The sequence below is a fragment of the Dryobates pubescens genome, chromosome 28 (assembly GCF_014839835.1).
Source record: "Dryobates pubescens isolate bDryPub1 chromosome 28, bDryPub1.pri, whole genome shotgun sequence".
In the NCBI taxonomy this organism is placed as follows: Eukaryota; Metazoa; Chordata; class Aves; order Piciformes; family Picidae; genus Dryobates; species Dryobates pubescens.
In genome coordinates this window covers 12,068,347-12,091,352 of record NC_071639.1, presented here as the reverse complement: position 1 = coordinate 12,091,352, position 23,006 = coordinate 12,068,347, and the positions used below count along the sequence as shown (strand labels likewise).

Genomic DNA, 23,006 nt, shown 5'->3' with positions numbered 1-23,006 from the left:
GCTTAGCTAATTTATGAAGTGCTCTCTACAGCCCAGGGGTTTTACTGTCCTTTGCTGCAAGGGACTATTAGGAAAAAGAAATACTTGAAGTGAGCTCTCTGCAAGGTCTGCTGGGTGCTAAGCTGCTTTGGTAAGAAGGTCAGTTCCTTGTGGGGTACAGACAGCTGTAATCTCAACTCTTTATGTTGGTCAACCACTTCTGCCACTCCTGTCTGGTTCCGAAGTGCTGGTGAGCAAAAAGACAAGCGGCGAGGAGACAGGAGCAATAGGTTCTGCCATGAGAGTTTGGTTCTGATACCAAATTAATGGGCTTTTTATCATCTCCCCCCTACCCACTATCTGTGCAGCAGGATTAGTCTTGCAAAGGCTTGGGGGTTTGGGTTTACAAAACTGTTGGTTTCCTAACATTGTTTGGACACATTAAATTGAAGAAGATTGGTGAGGAACAGAGAGAGACAAAACCAATAACTCAGCAGTGTTTTGCAAAGGGTTACTCCAAGGCACGTTCTTCTGAATAATGATGAATTGCTTCCTGATTTGTGGTCAGTGCCTTTTTTTTTGGGTATAATTACTGTCAAGAAGGAAGCAGCAGAAGCAGAGTACATTTCTTAGACCTCGCATAGTGGAGCATTTTCATCAAAACCCTCACGCCTTTTTGACCAAACCCACTTGACATGTTACCGGAACTGCTGCCTCCTTTTTATAAAGCAGGGTGATCTGTGAGTACATGTCCCACAGCCATCTCCTGTTCTGTTTGGTATGCCACTGGCTGCTGCTGAGGCAATTGTAGGTCTCTTTTTTTTTCCCCTGTTGTTCTCCTTTTAGCTATCAGGATGAGGATAGAGCGACAATGATGGGGTGGGGGGAAAGAGGGAGGTTTCATTTTGATGGGGAGGAGCAGTCATTCCAGTTCCTAACTTACTAGAAAAGTGAACTCTGTAGCAGTGAAGTGATTGAGAGCTGTTGACTGTTTTTGTTTGCTGGAGCTAGACTTGTGGGAGTCGCCTCTGACAGGAGGAATAACTTCAGAAGGTGTTTGACAGCCTCTGTATATTTCACTTGCTGTTTTCTCCTTGTAAAAAGTGTATCTTCACAAAGTGCGTTTTTCAGGCAGCGTTCAGCTTTGGCTTCTCTGTGTCTGGTAAGATGCTGGTCGTGTCCTATCCAGCACGGCTGTTAATTTCTCTCTCCTGTCCTGAACCGCCACAAAGAAATTCCCTGCACTGATTTCTTTCCCTTGTTAAATTTGGGGGACAGGGGAGAGGAAGGAAGACTTTTTGATTTCTACTGGCAAGGAACTGATCCTGTGCTGCTCTTCTCGTAGGTCACTGGAGTTATAAGCAAAGAGTACATCCCAAAAGGAACGCGCTTCGGACCCCTGATAGGAGAGATCTATACCAGCGATACAGTTCCCAAGAATGCGAACAGAAAATACTTTTGGCGGGTAAGCAGGAAAAAACAGCACCATGTTGTGGCAGTAAGCAGATCACTAAATGAGTACAGCTGAGAAGCTGGGTCACTTCCTGCTTCAGAGCTCTCTGAGTGCAGGGGGCAACTTCTGTCCGCTGCCAGGCACCACCAGAGCCTGTGGGGCGAGCTAAGATGCGTAAGTGCCTGGCTGCTTTGAATTTAGGTAGAGAGAGAGAAAGCAGGGGAGATGCATAGCTCTTCTCTTGGCTCTGTCTTCTGGAACAGATCACTGCTTGATTGTGTAAAGGAATACTTCTGCTTCTTGCAGTAGGGGCAAGTGATTTTGCATTTCTTCAGAGCGGAAAGTCTCTCTTGTTTATGCAAATATCACCTATCCTTGTTTTTTCCAGCTGTGAAGAAGCTTTGAAAGTACTGCATAATCTTTTTACTCTGGAACTGTCATGCATGTTGTGGCATTTTTTCCTTTTCCATTTTGAACAGGACTGCTATAACACAGTGGTAGTGGTCTTCAGCATCTATCATTCAAGTCATAAGCTTTCCTAGTCTACTTCAGAAGGTGTTAAAAGAGCAACCTACTGGTCTTAGTGAAGGGGAAAATCCATTGCTGCCAGACAAACACTTAGGGATGATGCCTAATCTGCACTCTGTAGTATAGGCTGGAAGGGAGCACCAGCTAGCTTGTTTTGGCTTGGGAAATCTGTGCTGGGAAATATACTTCCAGTTTATCAGTTCACATAATCCTCAGTTTCCTTTCAGACCCATTATTAATTATTAGAGAACATTCCTTCAGCCCCATCTCCTTCCATGGATTTGTTTTGCTGCCTTCTAGCCATTTAGGTTGTGTCTAAATCACTGGATTTGGGAGTATACCCAAGCCTCTGTGCCCAGGTGCCTACCTTAGCAATATCCTGACCTCATATCCAGGTGAAACACAGGGCAAGCACCAGCGTTCCCCACACCCCTTTCTTCCTAATTGCATCATTTTGGTTTTCTCAGATTGTCTGTGTGCAGTGTAATACAGCATTGCACAGGCAGTTATTTGCATGAGTGTCCTCACCAAGCAGCAGCTGCTTTCACATTCATGAGGCTTGGTTCTTGTAGCTGAATTTTTTTGGGAGCTTGTGTCCAGCGTAGGTGACACCAGTCCACCAGCCCCAGTCCTGCTGGTTGTGAATAAGACACTGGGAAGAGGGGCTGCTAACCAGCTTGCAGGACTTCATTCTATATTGCAGTGAGAAAGGTGACATCATTCCCATGATGAGATTTTAAGCCTCAGTGCGGAAGCATCCTCAGAAATAATATCCTAGGAGCCATCTAAGCATTGTTAAATTCCCTGTTATACTCTCTTGATGCGTTCAAGACAGGCTGCTGCACCAAAGATGAATTCCTTCCTAGGGCTCTGACACAGGCTTGCATATGCAAAGGAAATTGTGGGAGATAACTTCCCACATGTTATTAAAGGCATCCTGGGCTTGCTGGCAGGAGCATGAACATCTGCTGCGTGCGCAGGGGGACGCTGCCTTCGCCTTGCCCGCGCAAGGGGAGCGGAGCCAACGTCATTTCTGGGAACCCTACCGTGACTCAGCACATCTGGGCTCGCCTTCCCCAGAATAGGTGGGAGCCCGGTGGGGTGGCCTCGCCTGGGCCAGAGCATGGTTACCTGTCACCACGTGGCGGCCTTGGGAAGCGGCGGCGGGCGTCGAGCGCCGCAGCCCCGCGTTCCTGAAAGTTTGCGAGCCGGGGTGAGCAGAGAAAGCCGAGGGCTGCTCTTGGTGCAGCGCGGCTCGGCCGGCTCCCTTCCATTTTCTCATAACAAACACACCGCAGAATCTCTCGCAAGCTGCTTTGATGAGGCCACATGTATTTCCCCCTTCTCAGTTTACAGGAAGTTGCTCTTAAAGAAAGTGATTCTGGTGTTTACTGCCCGCGTTAAAGGGCCAGGCTGCCTCACCCCTCTCCGCTGGTGGCTCTCGGAGAGAAGAGGAGAGGTCCTGGCTGGCTGGCGGGTGCTCGCAGGGCCCGCTGCCCAGCTAGGTAGGTGCAAGGGACACTGGAGTGAACACTGAGGCAGGAATACACCATGGAGTGTTTTCCCTATGAGATAAGCTCTGTGTGCCCTTTGGAAAGGCATTTCCTGCCCAGCGAGGTGCATGGATGGTGCAAGCTGCTCCTGCTTCCAGTGTCTGGCTTTTGCCCAGTCATCTGTTTTGTGAAACTCGGGAACCCCATTTCATCCAGCACAGAGCTCACCCCTGCCATGAGCAAAGGATGTGTCTTTAGCAAATGTGTCTCTGGATTTGTCTTGATTTTTTTCCCCTTTTTTTCTGGCCATAGGGAGGGTGTAATTTTCTTCTTTTTGCCTCTTTAAGAAACAGTAGCTTCTGTCAGTCATTGGGATTTATTTCCCCCACCCAGGCCTCCTAGCATTTTCTCAGATTGATGTTTTCTCTCCCCTCTGCGGACAAGCCAGGACGTGTCTCTGGATAGGAAAAGTGAATTCTTGTCGGCTGGCCCCTCTCTAGGTCTTCCTTAAGTTACTATGGCAGGTGAAGTTCATCTCTGCCTCGCCCTGCCCTTCTACAAAAGGGTTACAGTCCAACTATGAGCAAGTGTTGCTTTAGGACTCTGGGGGGGTGGAGGATGTTTGCATAGTTTAAACCTTTGGGTGGAGGTGGTAGGAAACTGCAAGTACAGAGGCCATAGAAAAAGGCGAGAAGGATTGACGTAGCACAGCCACTCAGTCTTATACACAGGTGACTCAAAGCATTAATGCAAGCATGCACTCAGACCTGCAGTCATTAGCATCACTCACTTGTTGATCATAGGACCAGGAAAAGCACTCCAAGGTAGACTGTTGGCACAGGGAGAGTACTCTGCCTTTCAGATTTTGGGTCTGGTGTGTCTGTACTAGCAGAGACATGGGCAAAGCAGAAAGGAAAAGGTGACTGTGACCTTTGAATAAGCAGCTCTTCTGTTAACAGAGAGAATAGAATAGGTGGAAAGGGCTTCAATTCTTTCAGTAGTATCTCCTTGTGGGAAAAGAAAAAAGAGTCTTCTCACTTTTGCCTCAGGATGCTGTGCTCACACATAGCTGCTTGTGTGCACACACCCTCACGAGCACTTCCTCTCTGTTCCAGATCTATTCAAGTGGTGAGCTTCACCACTTCATTGATGGATTTAACGAGGACAAGAGCAACTGGATGCGTTATGTAAACCCTGGCTACTCTGTTCAGGAACAGAACTTGGCTGCTTGTCAGAATGGAATGAACATCTACTTCTACACCATCAAGCCCATCCCTGCCAACCAAGAGCTGCTTGTGTGGTATTGCCGAGACTTTGCAGAGAGGCTGCACTATCCCTCCTCCAGAGAGCTGACAATGATGAACCTCAGTAAGTGGATTACAGTATGAACAAGGAATGCTAGCAATGTCTCTTCTGCCTATATGATCTAATAATAAGTTGTATAATTACACTGCTGCATCATCTGTTGTGTCACAGTAGGCTGCTTGGAGTGGAAAAAGGGAATTAAACCCAACACAACAGAAGGAGTTCCTTGTGGCTGTTCAAATGTAAACAGAGTATAAAAAAAATCTGAACAGCTACTGGTTTACAATCTGAAAGTCTGGGCAGGCAACCTGAATATGTCCTCTGCCCTCAGAATCCTTGGTTCACTCTCGGGCTTTCCAAGTCCAGACCTTATAGCGCATTGAGCCAAAGCCTACTTCGATAGCATATACTCAAAGCTGTCCAGTAATGCTCCCAAAGGGCTGCCCTCACTGCACAAGGAAGTGGCCATGTGCTCTGACTCTGTCTAGGTGTCTGACAAAATACCCTTTGCACAGTACCCTTTGAACCTTCCATCTACGCTTACTTATCTTATGGGAGCAAACCTCCTGCGGTCTTCTCATCTGCTGACTCGTTTTTTTAAACTCATTTCATCCCCATTTCTTGGCTGTGTATCACAGCTTTCATTTTCTGTTCAAAAATAGTAGTGCTGGCAGCAGGGGGAAGAGGTACTTCCAAGAGTTTATCTCCGTGTTCCTCTGTGGTTTCTGACCATTTCCAGCCTCAGTGCTTCTTTACTCACAGTTTAATCACTGCCTAGCACCTCACTCAGAGCCCCTTGAAAAGAGGGGGAGGTTCTTGCTGACTTCTGATTTGAATTTTAGGATGCCTCTCCTCCTTCTGGCTGCTCTGAGCTAGAGCAGAGCATTCTTTTGTCCTTCTGCCAGTGCCTACACTGAAATTTGAAGGAAAAACTATAAAAGCAGGGTTGTTTGCTTGGGTTTTTTATAAGAAGGACTATTTACTGCTATTTGGCAAGAAAAATGCTTTGAGGATCATTAGAGCTAAAGTGGAAACCCTTGCTAAGAAAATGAAGCAAGACCTTGAGATTAATCTGTCCTTCATGGATGTCATAATCAAAAGTACATCTGTCCTTCATGGATGTCATCTTTTCACCATTTTTGGTCTTTCCTACTAAATATAGAGGACAAATTACTATCTGTTAATGGCAGCGGGAAGAAAAGGAGGGAGTGTCCTATGTTGCAATATTCCCTATTCAAAAAGTCTCCCTCTGATTCTGTCATCTTTGCACATATGTCATTTCACCACTGGCTGTGTGCTTTTATTTCCTGATGTGATGAACTGTTGGCTTTTCTTTTGGACCTCCGTGTGGGACAAGACAACAGCAGTAAGGTTTCCTGTGGATGAGGAGTTTGTGATGATCCAGCCAGACACATCTGGCCGCTAGTTAGGAGGATCCACAAGTGCAGCCTCAGTCTCCTCCATCTGCTGGTGTCTCAGGTTGCCTTGCAGAAGTAGCAAGGAATGTAGTTGTAAAGTGTCAACTAATTACCTGGTTACTCTTACTCAGGTCAAAACTAGGAGTGTCTGGACATGTGCAGAATAAGCCATCTGAGCAGAAGCAGGCTCAATAAGTGGATTTAAAGAGACAGAATCTTGAGCAATAGTTGTGTAGTTCAGCTTTAAACATTTGAGAGATCAGCTTTCTCAGTATTTGCTGAAAGCCCTGTAGCAACAGTTGAAGCAAGGATGACTTTTCCAGTCTTATTACTGGAACTAGATGAGTTGAAAGTCAATGTAAGCACTGTTTGGTTTTCCTCTTCCCTCTCCTTGCAGGACATTTTTAGTCACATCTAAAACCAGTGAGCATCCTGCTGCCTCTGCCTCTGTCACAAGCCTGCCCAAGGCACCCTCACACTGCATTCACCTATGAATGAAGTGCAAAAGGCTTGTCCCCAAATTGCTAGCATCCTGCAACAGCTGCAGGCCCCATCAAAAAAACATCTAAACAGCATCTTGCTACAGGAGACCCCTACTGACCTCCTCAGCCCACTAAAAAGTCAGGAAAGCCCTCTCCATCCAAATGATTGCTAATCCTTTGGGGTTTAAAGTGCTTTGGCTGCCTGCAGCAGCAGGCAAGCATCACTGCCTCTCCCAGCCCCTGGCTGATGGTTTTGGCACTCTCTGAGGAAGAGGAAGGGAAAGTTGGGATCCAGGTCCCAGTGTAGGCTGAAGTCAGGGCTCCCTCCCAGTGTGGGGCTGCAGCACTGCCAGCCTGTGGCTGCGGTGTGTTGTGCCCAGCTCCCTCCCTCCATCCCATCTTGGCTGTGCAAAGCACGTTGGTGCCTGCGGGAGGCTTTGGAAGAGCTGTGCCTTGGCTGGTTGCCCAGCACAGGAGAGGCCACCTGGGACACACACCTACAGAGAGCTCCCAGTCTTGCCAACTTAAAATATAGGCAGCTGCTTTAGGTGCCTCAGGGGTTTGGGGATCACGGTCTTGGGAGTTCAGCACCTCAGTTCCTCTTTAAGCACCCAAGTGGGATGGGCCTCCGGGGAAAAATGTATCAGAGAATTTCTCTGGCTTTATTTCCTGTAATTAGTGGCCTCAAAAATGAGAGAACTACCACTTGAGAGCATAAATATATTTACACATCCACACAGAACATCTATTTGCCTCTGTAACAGCACACTTTCAAATTAAAGGTAACTTCTGCAGTGTTAGTTCATTGGTGCCGTAGAAGGAAAGCATCCCCAATGAAGACAGCAATTAGGGAGGGACTTAGTTATGGCTTTAACCCTGTCCTCTGTGTTTTCTTGAACTGGGGCCTTTGACCCAGTCCTTCAGACGCTGAAGCACACACCTTCCTTCATGGCTGTGATTAGCTCCAAGTGGAGCTACGTAATTCCAAGTGGATGTTGAAGTGCCTGCAGGAGTTGCACAATATCCACATTATCCCAGTGGTGGAAACTCAGTCTCATGTCAAACCATCCTGTTCTCCTTCCTGCCTGTTTGGAGGCCACTGATGCTGGATCTCCCTATCAAGCTTTGAGCTGTGCCACCTTCAGATGGTGCCATTGCCCAGTAAATGGTTTTTAGTGCAATAAGCACAAGACTTCTAGATTCTGCTGCCCAGAAAACCAGTCTGTGGTAATTTGCTAAATGTGCTTAACCTCATTCAGCTGGGCCCTCAGATTGTCTTTTTCAGCCTGGGATATGTTCTTTTCGGACTAGCAAACAGACTGAGGTAATTTGCTTTGGGGGTTCCACATAGTTTGCCATTTCACTCCTACCTCATCACAGGATTTTTAGTTTGGGATGGATGAGGGTGGAGAGGATAACAGGTTAAAAAAAACAAAACCAAACAACTACAAACCACCACACCAAAAACCCCCAAACAATTGCCTTGACTCAGGACATGACTATTTGATAATAATGCTCATGTATTGCAATCATGATGCAACTTCCTGCTGCTCATGTCATGTTTGTCTCCTCAGTCAAGTACAGGCAGGTGACATCTTCTGGTCAGGCTTCGGGAGGAAAGGTTGAGTTGGGGGAAGGCAATTTGCCTATTTACAAGACATTGGGCAATCTTTTTGTTTTGTTGGCAGGTTCAGCAAGACTGAATGATTTAAAAATCTTTCTGATTCTATGAAGATTAATTTTGTAATGCTTCTTTCTTTACATGTGGTTTGTCCTTTTCTTCTTCCTGCTGGCCCTGACACGCTGGCCATCAGTTAAGCCCTTGCCGCTCGCTTTCCCTTTTGTTTACTGGGCAGTTTCACTTTCTGGTTTTGAAGCTTTGCTATGTGGGTTGAGAGGAAACATCTGCACTTGCTTTAAAAAAAAAAAAAAAAAAGGCAAAGCCTCCTGGAATCTTCAAAAGGGCTCAGGAAAATGGTTCTGAAATTGTATGAGAGGTTGTCTTCACAAAACCAGAACTGGCGGGCTAAAGCCGACTGGATGCTGAGAGTGATGTGAAGGCTCCCTTAAAGGCTTTCTCTGTGCAAAATGTTTTCAAAGGCATATCTCACCCTGCCTTGGGCACAGTTAGAAAACAAGATGATCAAATTATAGACTTGTCAATGCTGGTCTCCATTCTCATTTTGAGTGGAAACTCTCTTTGTTTTCCCCTGCTTCACGACTTCGAGGTTCTCTTCCTTACTAGCAAAAGAGGTTCTTAATTTAGACCGAAAATGTGAATCGGCACAATTCAGCTGCACCACTCACCGTGCTCGGTGCCATCTCACTCCTGAAATTACTGCTGAGATTCCTGCAACCGTTTCTCAAGTTTTTAGATAAACCCAGATCACTGTTTTTATGAAGTCTCTCTCTCTCGGGCTGCAGCTCGGAGCATTAGAAACCAGAGCAAAGCCTACAGCTCTGCAGCGATTCCAGCAACTGGAACACCCACATTGGAGTGACTTCAGGCAGCCCCTCGAGTCTTATTAATACTTAAAAGTAAGAGGAGTTTTTCCCTTTTCCTCTTGCACGCACTCACTAAGCTCAGATCTGAGCAAACGCTCTGTTGACCTCAGTTAGAAGTGGATCAGGCTCCTCAAGAGGCACGTCCGGGGTTTTTTCTTTCTCTTCTCCCCCCCTTCAGATCAGTAACTCAGAAATGCAGCTGCACTGTTCTTGGTTTGTCATGAACCTCTTTTCTCTGTAACTCTCTGACCACAGAAATTAGATCTTGGATGTGCCTATACTTAGTGTATTTACGTGTCTAAGAGGGTGGGAGAGAGAACTGCACTTCAGGAGGGAGAGGGAGACATGGTGATGAGTAAGAACTTAATCTAAAATCACAGCTTTAAAGAAAATAATCAATTTATAAGAAATACATTTCTTTAACCTTGAAGTGTGGCTCCTTTTAGAGCAACAAGAAGGGTTGTAAACCTCTCAATCTGTTTCAGCCCTGCTTTAAATCCATGCTCAGGCCCCAAACCTTGGCCCCCAACGTCACCTTCTCTTGCTTTACACAGTGCTGGCACACTTGTTTGTGTTTTGTTCTCTCTGCTGTTCCCAAGCATCCCTTGTGCTCAGGTAATAATGGAAAAAGCCAAGAGGAGATTTCTGGACCAAAGATAGTTTGCAATCTAAAGAGCTGTCAGTTCAATTTGTGCCTGGATATGGAAATTAGTAGGAGGGAAAGCTTTGCTGGGGAAACTGAAGGGAAGGAGAGAGCAGTTTTCTTTAGGCTGTCAAGTGGGGATCTGTGCCTGTTGCACAAAGCAAGTTAGGCTCTCGATGTGAGCTTCCTTTCTGTCACTTGTGGGCTTGCTCCAGCCCATGAGGCATGTTTGTCCCCACCCTAATGCTTAACCTTGTGAGAGCAGGAGCCGTTTCTCAGCTGCAGCAGCGCTGGTTTCTCTCTGGCTTTTCCAGCAGCGCCAGCACTTCTCCTTCCTCTTCCCCTCCCCCCGGATTCTTTTTTTTTCTTTAAAAGAGAAAAGTGTCAATTTGAACTTCCTGCTCAGCAGACCCCACTGAGAAACTGATAGGGACCTGATAAGGTGGTATTTATTTATTTTTTCTGCTGTGAGGCTTCACAAGTCCTGCTTCCCCCGCCCCTGCCCGGCTTTCAGTACTTCCCGGATACTTCCCGATGCTGATAGCGTCACCAGGAATGTTTGCTCTGGGATGCTGGCGTGGTGACAGGCAGCTGATAAGAAGATGTAGATAATATTATCCACAGGGCCATTGTGAACCCAGCAGGCCCTCTATACCCTGAAATCTGGGTGGACACTTGGAAAATGAGTTACCAGCCGACAAAATGACCGAGGAAAGGAGTTGAGTTTTAGTGCCAGACAGTGCAACGTGTTATCAATTTATTTTTGAATGAGCTCTGCATTAAACCTTAACATCAAGAGAAGTAACTGCAGTCTGCATGCTTCTGTGCCTATGTGCTCACTGCACAGCACACCCTATGGTTCATCCCAGATGTTTTAATTGAACATAACTCTTCAGCTGCTTTTCACTGCAGCTTGAAAATACACAAACTGCCCACACAGAGTAAGTTCGCTTGCTGCCAGCCCGATGCTTGTTTGAGAAAGGATGCTGCTGTAAAAGTCACTTGCTGGGAGCAGAAGCATGCTTTGAAAGCAGTTGTTTTCTTAGGTACAGTTAGTGGATGGCTGTTTCTTTGCCTTATAGGGTAATGTTGCCAAACGTTAGATTCCATCAGGGCAGCGAATAGTGAAGCAAAGAATCCATGGTGAAAGCTCCCTGGTCATTGCCTCCTCCCATCTTCCTCACTGGGTTCAACTGGTCCTCTAAAACATCAGAAAAAAAGAAGTTTCTCACCTCAGCCAGTGAAGCAAGGACAGTCAGTCACAAAAGAAGCTTGGCTAAAGGGCTGCAACACTTTCAAGTGACAAACCCGTTGGCATTGTACCCCCGCTGGAAAACCTTGCACATAGCTAACCACAAACACATGAAACCTTGCTGTAGTTTTTCCTCTATAATAAAATATCTTAAAAGTCATCATTTCAAGATTATACAACTATTAACCCCGAGAGATTAGATAAAAGCAGGCTTCTTTCTCTATTGAAGCCATCTCTCAGCATCCTGTTTCTGTTATGTCTAGATAAGAAGGTAGAGTCCCTCAATACAGTGTGCCTTGAACTGAGCCAAATGGACGCTAGCTTCTGTTTCCTTCTAAATACAAACTTCTCCCCTCCACCAGCACCCCTTATTTTTTAAAGTCCATTTCATCTTCAGCTGGAGCCAACCAGCCTTGCTGGCTTTTGCTTTGCTTCAGCATTTTTTTTATAAAGCACAGCTGTAAGCAGAGGAGTTTTGCATAGAGGGAATGCCACAGAAATCTGCAGTAAATAGCCTGCTTTGTTGTAGATGTTCCTAAGCAGTATATTTAATGAGTAATGATCTGTTTACTGATGGAGAATACCTTCTCTTTGAAGAAGGCTTTCATCCTAGCCAGCCATGGGGTTTTTTGGTACTGTAAGTAATTGAACTGGCCGGTGAAGTGACTGCTGCGGTTTGGCAAAAGCCGATTTGTCATGCCTTGTTATTTTACTGAGGAACCTTTCTGGGAGCCTGCCTTCTGCAGAGTCCTTCTGTTAAACCTGCCTTGTGAACAAATACTCCTTAACTGCAGTTAATAGCCGGCTGCTTGAAAGGCCATTGGACAGCAAACTGGTTACGTGTAAGGGGGAAGAAAGGTGAAATCGATTTGCAAAAGCGGAGGCTAGCACTCTGCAAACGACTCGGTATCCCATCGATTAGCAATGCTTTTATGAACACTTAACACCAAGGGGCATTTCTTCACTCAGAAATTGGGTTTTGGGGGGAGTTAAATGAGTGCTCATCTCTGAGAGCGGCCCTTCCTTCCCACTAAACTTGTAGGAGTCAGGTTGTGTTTGGACAAGAGATAATGACAGTGGCCTATCTAATCATTACCTTGTCTTTGTGTTTCAGCACAAACCCACGGGAATCCAAAGCAGCACAGCGCTGATAAAGATGAGCTTTATCAGAAAAGCGTCCCAAAGAAGGAGCACAGCGTGAAAGAAATCCTGAAAATGGAATCCAACCCTCCAAAGGGAAAAGACTTCTTCCAGAGCAACATTTCACCAGTTACTCCAGAAAAAGACTTGGACGATTTGCGTAAGAACTATAGCCCGGAGAGGTGTTTCTTCCCTCGAGTTGTTTACCCGATCCGACCTCACATTCCAGATGACTATCTGAAAGCTTCCCTAGCATACGGGATGGACAGACCCAGCTACATTACTCACTCACCCATCCAGACGTCTACTACACCGAGTCCTTCCGGGAGGAGCAGCCCAGACCAAAGCTTAAAAAGCTCCAGCCCCCACAGCAGTCCGGGGGTCACGGTTTCCCCTCTGGCACCCCCTTCCCAAGAGCACAGAGAGCCGTACTCCTACTTGAACGGATCCTACGGCTCGGAAGGATTGGGGTCTTACCCTGGCTATGCACCCCCTGGCCACCTCCCGCCTGCCTTCCTGCCATCCTATAACCCTCACTATCCCAAATTCCTGTTACCTCCGTTCAATATGAGCTGTAATAACCTGAGCGCATTGAACAATATCAACGGCATCAACAATTTCAATCTCTTCCCAAGGATGTATCCTCTCTATGGCAACCTGATCAGCGGGGGCAGCCTTTCCCACCACATGCTGAACCCCACCACCCTCCCCAGCTCACTGCCCAGCGAAGGAGGCCGTCGCCTGCTGCAGCCTGATCATCCCCGAGACTTCCTCATCCCAGCCCCCAACAGTGCCTTCTCTATCACGGGCGCTGCTGCCAGCATGAAGGACAAGCCGTGCAGCCCCACCAGCGGCTCACCCACAGCTGGCACAGCAGCCAGTTCAGAACACATAATGCAACCTAAACCTACCTCAGTGGTGTTGGCTGCCACGGGCGGTGAAGAAGCCATGAATCTCATTAAAAGCAAGAGGAATGTGACTGGGTACAAGACCCTCCCATACCCACTGAAGAAGCAGAACGGGAAGATCAAGTACGAATGCAACGTTTGCTCCAAGACCTTCGGCCAGCTCTCCAATCTCAAGGTAGGCAGTGGAGAAGGAGGCAGGAGCCTTCTGGAATGCCAGGCTGCTATCAGCCTGGGCTTAGGATGGCACCCCTGGCAAGAAAGCAAGGCTGTAAAGACAGGGTTTTAATCCTGATGCCACTTAATGAACTAGACAACGTTGTATCTTGGCAATGGGAGCCTTCTGCTAACTTCAGGGAAGCACTTGTGTTACAGCTCTGGAAACTGCAAGTTGTTAATTGCTTTGTTTCTCCCTAGGTGCACCTCCGAGTACACAGCGGGGAGAGACCATTTAAATGCCAGACTTGCAATAAAGGCTTCACGCAGCTGGCTCACCTCCAGAAGCACTATCTGGTACACACGGGAGAAAAGCCCCACGAGTGTCAGGTAGGTAGCACACCGCAGAGACCTCTTCTCCCGGGAGGCTGAAGGGCTGGCAGGGCTCACACACACCCCTGGTGGTGCGTGGGGAGGGCTGTGACAAACTGGTGACTGTTCAGGGCTGGAGTCTGTCCCGCAGCCGTTCCCAGCCCTGTTGCAGCAGCCAGCCTCTGTGAGACAGCAGGGCTGCCTCCAGCCCGCAAGAGACACATCTGCTGCTGGAGTTTTGCCCTGGGCCACACTCACAAAGCTGCTCAGCAATATTTAAATAAAAGAGGAGGGGATTTTTTTTTCCCCCCTCTGTGAGGAAGCACGAAGATACATAAAGCTGCTGCTTCATCCTGCTCTCTCCTCCTAGCTGTCTGCCATTTAAACCATCAAATCCCCTCCCACTCATTCACTCTTTCTCTGCCACCCCCCTCCCCACATCAGGTTTGTCACAAGCGGTTTAGCAGCACCAGCAATCTCAAAACCCACCTGCGGCTCCACTCTGGAGAGAAGCCTTACCAGTGCAAGCTCTGCCCAGCCAAATTCACCCAGTTCGTGCACCTGAAGCTGCACAAGCGGCTCCACACCCGGGAACGGCCCCACAAGTGCATCCACTGCCACAAGAGCTACATTCACCTCTGCAGCCTCCAGGTCCACCTGAAGGGCAACTGTCCTGCCGCCCCTGCCTCCGGCCTCTCCGTGGAGGACCTGAACCGCATCAACGAGGAGATCGAGAAGTTCGACATCAGTGACAATGCCGACAAGCTGGAAGAGGTGGAGGACAATATCGACTTGACAGCCATCGTGGAGAAGGACATACTGACCGTGCTCAGGAGGGAGATGGAAGGAGCCAACCTGAAAGTATCCCTGCAGAGGAACCTGGGAAACGGACTTCTCTCCTCAGGGTGCAACCTTTACGAGTCGTCGGATATGTCAATTATGAAGTTGCCTCACGGTCACCCACTACCTCTGTTACCTGTAAAGGTCAAGCAAGAAACAGTTGAACCAATGGACCCTTAAGGACTTCTTTTTTTTTTTTTTTTGGTGGCAAAAATGACTATTTTTGGTTTGTTTTTAATTTATGACTTGGCAAGTCAGGGTGCCTGTAGCAGTTGCTTGTACATAGGTTCAATGCTGCAAAGCAATCTTGGCTTACAGTAGTTTCCCTACGCTCTCCAGCTGAAAAGAAGGAACTCCAAAGTTACTGTTTTCTCAGGGCATATATAAAAAAAAACAAATGAGGGGGCAAAGGACTCTGCATTGCCTCACCAGTTACTAAAAGACAATCCTCTATCCATAATTATTTTTACAATGATAGTACTTCATAATTTATTATGCAATTAATCACTCAAAAAAAAAAAAAAAAGCAATAATTAGGAAAATGTTTACAATGACTGGAAAATTCATTGTAATTTTGACTTTAAATGTTTGCATTTTTCCTTTTATGGCCATTCTTTGTAGAGGGTTTGGGGTTTGGGTTTTTTTTTTTTCCCCCCTCCTCTTTTCTTTTTTCTTTTCTTTTTCCTGCACATCTGTTTTAAGAACCTAAGATTGGGGTTTCAGTAAATGTGTTTTATGTACTGATGTCTTTTAAACAAGTGTGGGGTTGGTGGGTTTTGTTGTTTGTTTTTTTTTTCTCTTGCCAAAGTTGGACATTTGACATACAGGATCCTGCATCTGTCAGTTTGAAAACACTTTTATGTGCAAATCATCCCAAAGGCAAAAAAAACCCCAACCAAACCAAAACCAAACCAACCAAGAGTAGCAGCACGCAGGGGAGACACTGCTACCCCAGCCTCTATCGAGGAGAGGAGGAGGATTCTCCTGCCTGCAGCAGCTGTGGCACAGCAACCACCTCCCTGCCATGGATAATGTTTAGGAAATGGAAAAGCCACAGCCCCACACATGATCCTGCAACTTTATGACCAAAGGAATGCATCAGCTCCAAGTGGCTCTTCCAAAAGAGAAACCTCGCTTTACATTCTCTTGTTTCCCCAAGCAAACACACAGCTAGCGTTTGTACTCTGCCTGAAAGGAGGGTTTTGGGCAGGCTTCTTTCTTCCTGTATGGTTTTTTTTTCTCTTTCCTTTTAATGGCCAGAGCCTTCCAGGGATAAAAGAGAGAGGGTCAGATTCCCTGAGGGAGAAGGGGTTGGGTTGTTACTTGTATTTTCCTCTCCCCCTTTGCCTGGGTAGAAGTGGGGATCAAAAGTCCTTTCCTGGCACATACATTTATATTTCTTTGGGTTTTTTTTTTTTCCCCCCTTCCTTCCTGTACGACTCAGATTTATTATTTTCTTCCTGTTTCCTCAGTATTTGTGTTTGTACATTTTGTGGTTAATTTAATTAAAGAAGAAAGAAAGAAAAGAAAGAGAAAAAAAAAAAAAAAAGGGCATTGCAAAAGTTGTTGAACAACAATTACCTCAGTGCTTGTGTCCAGTGGTGCAGACAATGCTGTCTTTTTTTCCTTTAAATCTAAAAAAAAAAACCTTGCTTTGCTACTTCAGAGAAGAAACCAAAATGTGCACAGGGAAAGATAGAATGCACATCCTTTTAGCTTTTTTTGTTTTGGGTTTGTTTTGCTTTCCTGTTGGTTTTTTTTTTTTTTTCTTCTTCTTCTCCTGTTGTTCTGCTAAGCCCAAAGATGATGTGGTGACGTTTGAGGTGTAGCAAAGAGTACATGTATATTTATAGATATATTTATACCACTATACTATATATGTATATGTATATATATTTATACCACTTAAGTTGTGAGCCAAACCGTGTAATAAAACCTATTTTTCATCTAAGTGTGAAAATCCACTCTTCATCCACTTCTGCATAGACTACCAGTGACCTCGAAAAACCAAAAGGTTGTGCTAAAGGCATTTTTGTCCTTGGTGTTACCACTTGCACAGCTCCCCAGGGGAAAGCCTGAACCGGCCAAAACCAATCACAGAATTGTCAGGGTTGGAAGGATCAGCCAGTTCCAACCCCCTGCCATGGGCAGGGACACCTCACACTAGAGCAGATTGCTCAGAGCCACATCCAGCCTGGCCTTAAAAACATCCAGGGATGAGGCTTCCACCACCTCCCTTGGCAACCTGTGCCAGTGTCTCACCTCCATCACCCATGCCAACTCGGTGGGAGTCACCCTGTCTGCAGGACAGGGTAGGGGTCATCAGTCCCCTGCTCACTCAGCTGTGTGCATGGGGAAGGGGGGAGGAGGTGGGTGGTCAGTGAACAAACAGCCAAAAAGAAATGCCACTGAAAGAACTTGAACTGAAGCCAAATATGCCCTGTGCGTGGCATGGTCACACAGCACAGCCAAGGGCAGGATGGGGCTAGCTGGGACGAGCCCCTGGGCCATTAACGAGTTGCAGAGGCAACTCGGCATCCGTAGCATTACTACACACCACCCCCCACTCCACCTCTCCCATTTTGTCTGGTTATATCCTTAGACATTTGAAACCAGCCCACCTCAGGATTCCATGGGCTGGGGTGGTGGGGGTGGTGGTTTGGTTTGGTTTTTTTCCCTCTTCAGCAAACTTCATTTTAATGCCTTCCGTTAAGCGCAAACCAAACCGCTCCTGAAACCCAACCCTCTCGGCACAGCTTTTGAAGGACCTACAGTTCATTACATTTCCACTCCTGCAAAGTGTGAGGCTGACACCTTTTAAATGTAGCAATAGTTCATACTCTTAGTGACTTAACCCGTAGGCTAAACCAAAGTATCACTACTCTGTCCCTGGACACACGCTTCTCCTCTTATTTGCCTGTAGTGCTTTCTTGTATTTGATACAACCTTTACCAGAATTTATATGCAGCAGCTTTAAGAATTGTTACTTCTCTTTACTGTTCCTCCCCCTTCCCTTAGAAGTTTTACCTGTGAATGTAGCAACGATCAACAGTGTTTTGGGGTTGTTTTGTTGGATTTTTTCATTTCTTTTCTTCCTTTTTTTTTTTCCCCTCTCCTTTTGTTTTGTCTCTCTTAAGAAAGACTCTGACCAAAGTTACCAGGCTTTTTACTCTGCTAGAACAACAAACTATCCTATTGTTTACGTATTGGTTTACATCATTATTTATGTGCAAATTGTCAAATGTAAATTAAATATAAGTGTTCATTGCTTTACTTGCTGCTTCCCTTGTCTTCAATCTCTCCCAGCCTCAGGTGCAGGGGGAGCGCCTTCCCCTCCTGGCAGCAAAACAGGGCTGCAGCGACACCTCCACCAATGCTGGCTCCTGCTTTCTGGGCTCTTGATTTGCCCTGACTGAAAGCTGCAAACAGCAAGCATAGAATTGTTTTGGTTGGAAAAGACCCTCCCAAGCTCATCGAGCCCCAACCATCGACCCACCGCCACCATGGCCATGAAACCGTGTCCCAAAGTGCTGTGCCTGCATGTTTCTTGCTGAGAAGGCAGCTCCCTGGGGCCAAGGAAGCTGCTGTCTCCCAGCTGGGGGTGAGAGGGTTGAAGTGCTCTTGTAACCACCCAGCTGGTGACCAGAGCTTGTGCACAGCACAAGAAGTCAATGCTTGCAACTTGCAGCAAGGCAAAGCTGGGTGGGTGTCAGAGAACAGCGAGGGGTTTGGGCTGCCAGCAGACTTGCTGAGAGTTTAGCTGCAGAGAGCCTGGGACAACCTGATCTGAAGACATAGCTGCTCTATGAGCAGGAGGTCCTGCTGGGGACCTTCTGAGTCTGCTCCCAGCCCCTAGTTTTGCCATTCTGCAACAGAGGGCCTGAGCTGAAGGTTGCATCAGCCACTCTGAAGAGCCTGCATGTGCTTCATGACTGATGGCCAGAGCTTTGTTCAGGGCAGTGCTCCTGTTTGGTTTGGCCACTACCTTGAAAAAAACCAACCACCACCCCCTCACCCCACCCCCCAAATAATAAAAGATTAAATTTTTATACCCCAGACTTTTCAGTATTAGAGTGGACACACTTGAATGCTATCTATTGCCTTGCCTCCCTGTAACCAGGCTTCTCATTTACATACTTCCAAATGATTGTCATTTCTGGCCTGAAACCCTAACCACTGGGACCACAATGACACACTCAAAATGTCAGCATGAGACCACTTAGCCCTGTCCCAGCCTGCTGGGAGCTGCACTCCAAACAAAGGTGCATCTGCTGTCTCTGCTTGCCAAGGAGAGGCAAACACACCCCAAACCCAGGCGCAGGTCAAGCGTCCATTCCAACCCCCACCACCTCAGCCATGAAGGAACAGCAGGCCAGGATGCCCCAGAACGGCTAATTCAACATTTGCTACTTCCATCACTGGCTGTGAGAGCTAAGCCAGAGAGGCCATGTGCTGCCCTGCCCTACCTGAAGGATAAAGAAATAATGTTCCTGCTCACATTGAGCCCCCTCAGCCCTGTGTGATGCTTGAAAACTATTGCACTGTCCTCTTAAAAAATTCATTTAAACATCTGTCTGAGGAGCTTGAAATACTGCCAGCCCCGAACTGTGGAGTTAAGAAAACCAGAGCACTGGTGTCATAAACGTGCCAAATGCAGCATGTTATATTCCTCCAGTCCACAGAGCTATTGCTGTAATAATTTTTGGTTAAAAAAAAAGGGGGGGGGGGGGGGGGGGGAGCAAAAAAAGAAGAAAAAAATAAAAGCCCTGGGCTAAGGGTTACCACTGTAAATCAAACTTCATTACTTGGCAAAGCCTTGTGTTGGGGCTGGAGAGTTATGTCCTGGGGACACTTGTAAGCTTTAGAAGATGTTTAATAAAACACATTACATCCAAAGACAATGCACGTTACAGATCACAGCCCCGCCAGGCTGAGCCCAGCAGCTGCTGCCTTGCTTTCTGGCAGCCCCCAGCCAAGCTGCCTGCAAGCTGCTGCAGCCCTCTGTTGCCACCAGAAATAGGTTTGGCTTCAGCCACGGTGACACCACCGCCACCAGGTGCTGGCAAGGTGCAGGGAGGCATGGCTCATCATTTTGGGTGCTGCCACAAAGTACAGCCCTGCAAGGCCATGCACCCCAGCACACAGCCAAGGGCTGCCTGATGCTCACCTTGCTGCTCTGCAGAGAATCATAGAAGGATAGGGGTTAGAAGGGACCTCCAGAGATCATCCAGTCCAAACTCCCTGCCAGAGCAAGATAAGCCAGGGCAGGTCACACAAGAACATGTCCAGACAGGTCTTGAAAGTCTCCAGAGAAGGAGACTCCTCAACCTCTCTGGGCAGCCTGCTCCAGGGCTCTCTCACCCTCACAGTAAAGAAGTTTCTCCTCCTGTTGAAGTGGAACCTCCTGTGTGCTAGTCTGTTATCCCTTCTCCTATCTCAGGACACCATTGAAAAGAGCCTGGCCCCTTCTTCTTCACACCCACCCCTCAGATATCTGCAAACATCAATACTGCTGGTGTGAAAGTGCTGGGGGAGACAAGCGTGGCCTAGGAAGATGTGCACTTGGCTGCCATGGCTTTGCCAGCTGAGGTTCTCTGCCATGGAACAGGGTGAATCAGAGCCAAGATGATGGACTCAAACTCAGAGCTCAGGAGGATCTTGCCCTTCTGCCTGGCTTATAAAGCCTGGTGTCTCTCAGCTGAGTGCTGGGGGTGACACTGCTGCTTCCCAGCATGGACACTTGTGATCTTGAGGTCGAAAATGAAAACCGTGACTCACGGAGGGGCTGTGAGCCCTTTGGGGTCGAACCAGCAGCTGCCGGTGTGCAGCTGCAGCCCGGCACGTGCTGGAACCACAGCTACCCTCAGGATGCAGCCCAAAGCCTCTGCTGGCCTTCAGAGGCCTGACATTAGCACCAGGGAAATAGCTGTGGCCATAATTAAAGGCAGCCAGGAAGCACTTGGCTAATTACCACGTGAGCCAGGGCTGAGTGGCTGCGGTGTGGCCACAGAATGTCCCTGTCACAGGGCAGGTATCTGCCAAACACCACCCAGCACAGGGGCTTAAGGAGAACTCACCTTGGCATCAAGGTAGCTGCCCTGGCACTGATGGAGAGTTCCTTCTGCATGGGGCTGGGGCAGACTGGCAGGGACAGGACAGCTGCCCGGGCTGGGCTGTGAGGAGCACAGATGGAAATCCTGGTGGCTTCAGCACTGGACACTCCTGAAAAGCAGGGACACATGACTTTCAGTCAGAGATGTGACACCAAAGCCATGGCTGCTTCATTCTGTGCCAGGTGCTGGAACAGGGCCATCCTGCACAGGACATGTGTGACCTTCTGCTCCTCTCTGATGCCAGGGTTTGGGGCAGAAACCTGTGCCCGGGGCATGGGGATGGTGGCACCGATGTGTGCATCGGATGGAGATCTCAAAAAAGAGATGGCCGCCCCTCCAGGAAAGGGAGATGGGCACTCAGAGCTCTTCCTGCCCCATGAGCTGGCAGCCAGGCACCTTGATGGCACCTGGGTGCAGTGGCCCTTCCCTCCTCCTCCTCCTGCTGCTCCTCCTCTCCGGCTTGGCGCGGGGATGGTTGGGATGCCAAAGCACTTAGGTAGGTGTGACCAATAGCCCTGTTGAAGGGAGCCAAACCAGAATGACTTCCTTCTTGGGCAAGGCTTAATGAAGGCCTTCAGCTCTTCTCTTTTTTTGTTTTTTTCCTTATTAATTGTGACTAGGCAAGTCCTTGATCACTTCCTTATCCAGGGACTGGGTGAGATTCCTTACAACATTCCTGCCCCAAAGTGGCTGCTCCGTGCTAGGAAGAGAAGCAGCAGCTCCTGCAGCACTGAAACCAGGCACGGCAGGGTGAAAGGCTGAGGACTCAGCTGTCACATCATGATAATGCTCTCAGGGTTAGGAAGACCCCAGCACTCCTGCCTTTACCAGCTGGGATTCACAGGTTAAATCCTACTTTAAGTGAGCAAAGTGGAGAGTAGCTGTGGCTGGAGAACCTTGGGCAGGAAGAGGAGCGTGGCAGGCCACGTGGAATTCCTTGGATATAATAGTTCCCAGCGTCCCTAGAGCTTTCCTACAGCCAGTCTTCAGGATGAAGGACTGTCCCTCTGCAAACTGCAGGAACTATTTGCTCTCTCCCATCTGTAGGCTGCATTTTTTTCTAAGGAGAGGTCCTGTGCAGCTTTACAGCCAAGATCACAGAATCAGGGAATCACAGAATGCATCAGGTTGGAAGGGACCTCTAAAGGTCACCCAGTCCAATGCCCTGCAGCAAACAAGGACATCCCTAACTAAAGCAGGTTGCTCAGAGCCCCATCAAACCTGACCTTGAATGTCTTCAGGGATGGGGCCTCTACCACCTCTGTGGCAACTTGTTACTGTGTTTCACCACCCTCATAGTAAAGAACTTCCTGCTGTCCAATCTAAAACCTCCTCTAGTATAAAGCCATTGCCTCTTGTCCTGTCCCTATAAGCCCTTGCAAACAGTCCCTCCCCAGCTTTCTTGTAGCTCCCTTCAGGTACTGGAAAGCTGCTATTAGGTCTCCCCAGAACCTTCTCCAGGCTGAACACCCCCAGCTCCCTCAGCCTGTCCTCACAGCAGAGGTGTTCCAGCCCCCTGATCATCTTTGTAGCCCTCCTCCGGACCCTCTCCATCAGGTCCATGTCCTTCCTGTGTTGAGTGCCCCAGAGTTGGATGAAGTGCTTCAGGTGCTCACCAGAGCAGAGGGACAGAATCACCTCTCTGGATCTGCTGGCCACTCTTGTTCTGATGCAGCCCAGGATGCCAGTGGCCTTCTGGGCTGCAAGTGCAGACTGTGCTGCTGCTCCGGTCAGCTTCCAAGCCCCGTGCAGAAGTTCTTCGGTACACAGGGAAGATTTGGCCTCTCCTGGCTGTGCTGGGACCATGTCCCCAGGCAGGGACCCAGTTAACCAGGATGGGAGGTGTCCCTGAGAGGTCTCACTTTGCTGGTCCTGAAAAAAACAAAAGTTAAAAATGTTGTAGAAACTGCAACCAGGTGCAAGAGGGAGCAAGGACAGATGAAAAGTGAAAAGCTGCCTTTTCAGCAAGCCGTTAGAAGCTGCCTGGGTGTCCAGGAGGGACTCAGAGTGGTGCTCACAGTCATTCAGAGAAGACCTGGGGTGTGTGCTATGTGTGTTTTTAATGAGACCAGAGGGTGCAGAGTGGGGCTCCTTTCCTAACCTATGCTGCAGCAATTTGTGCACGTCTGTAGCTGTGGGTGTCAGGAGCTTTCTACTCTGAGTGGTGAGTTTCAGTTTGATTCTGCTCTTGAGATCTCTGAGGACAGTTTGCAGTTGCCTTATCAATGCAGGATCCAAAGAGCTTCATGGTGTGCCCAGCCCCCTGACACTGCAAACTAAGAAAATCTGCTTTAGGCACAGGGAAGGAGTGAGGTGGTGGCCACAGGGCTTTTTCTCACCAGAGCATCCCAATCTGCCAAACCCCTCACACTCAGCAGGGCCTTAAGCTGCCTGGAGACCTGCAAGCTCAGCACCACCCTAA

General features: G+C 48.0%; 1 protein-coding gene and 1 long non-coding RNA gene across 7 annotated transcripts in view; one reads left to right on the top strand and one right to left on the bottom strand.

Annotated features, from left to right (window-relative positions):
• Positions 1 to 14,680, top strand: part of PRDM1 (PR/SET domain 1) — a 99,457-nt gene extending 84,777 nt beyond the window's left edge. For all 6 annotated transcript variants that reach the window (XM_054174088.1, XM_054174087.1, XM_054174085.1 and 3 more), the window contains 5 exons: positions 1,325 to 1,444; positions 4,569 to 4,821; positions 12,173 to 13,281; positions 13,521 to 13,649; positions 14,076 to 14,680. In XM_054174088.1, coding sequence (XP_054030063.1) covers positions 1,325 to 1,444; positions 4,569 to 4,821; positions 12,173 to 13,281; positions 13,521 to 13,649; positions 14,076 to 14,651 — 2,187 coding nt within the window. In that variant the 3' untranslated portion in view covers positions 14,652 to 14,680. The remainder of the gene's footprint in view (positions 1 to 1,324; positions 1,445 to 4,568; positions 4,822 to 12,172; positions 13,282 to 13,520; positions 13,650 to 14,075) is intronic.
• LOC128898625 (uncharacterized) lies at positions 14,539 to 22,256 on the bottom strand. Its single transcript, XR_008462924.1, has 3 exons — positions 22,201 to 22,256; positions 20,549 to 20,693; positions 14,539 to 14,607 (listed from the first exon to the last, which is right to left on the bottom strand). It is a non-coding gene; the product is annotated as an uncharacterized LOC128898625 (long non-coding RNA).
• Positions 22,257 to 23,006: the final 750 nt, after the last annotated feature.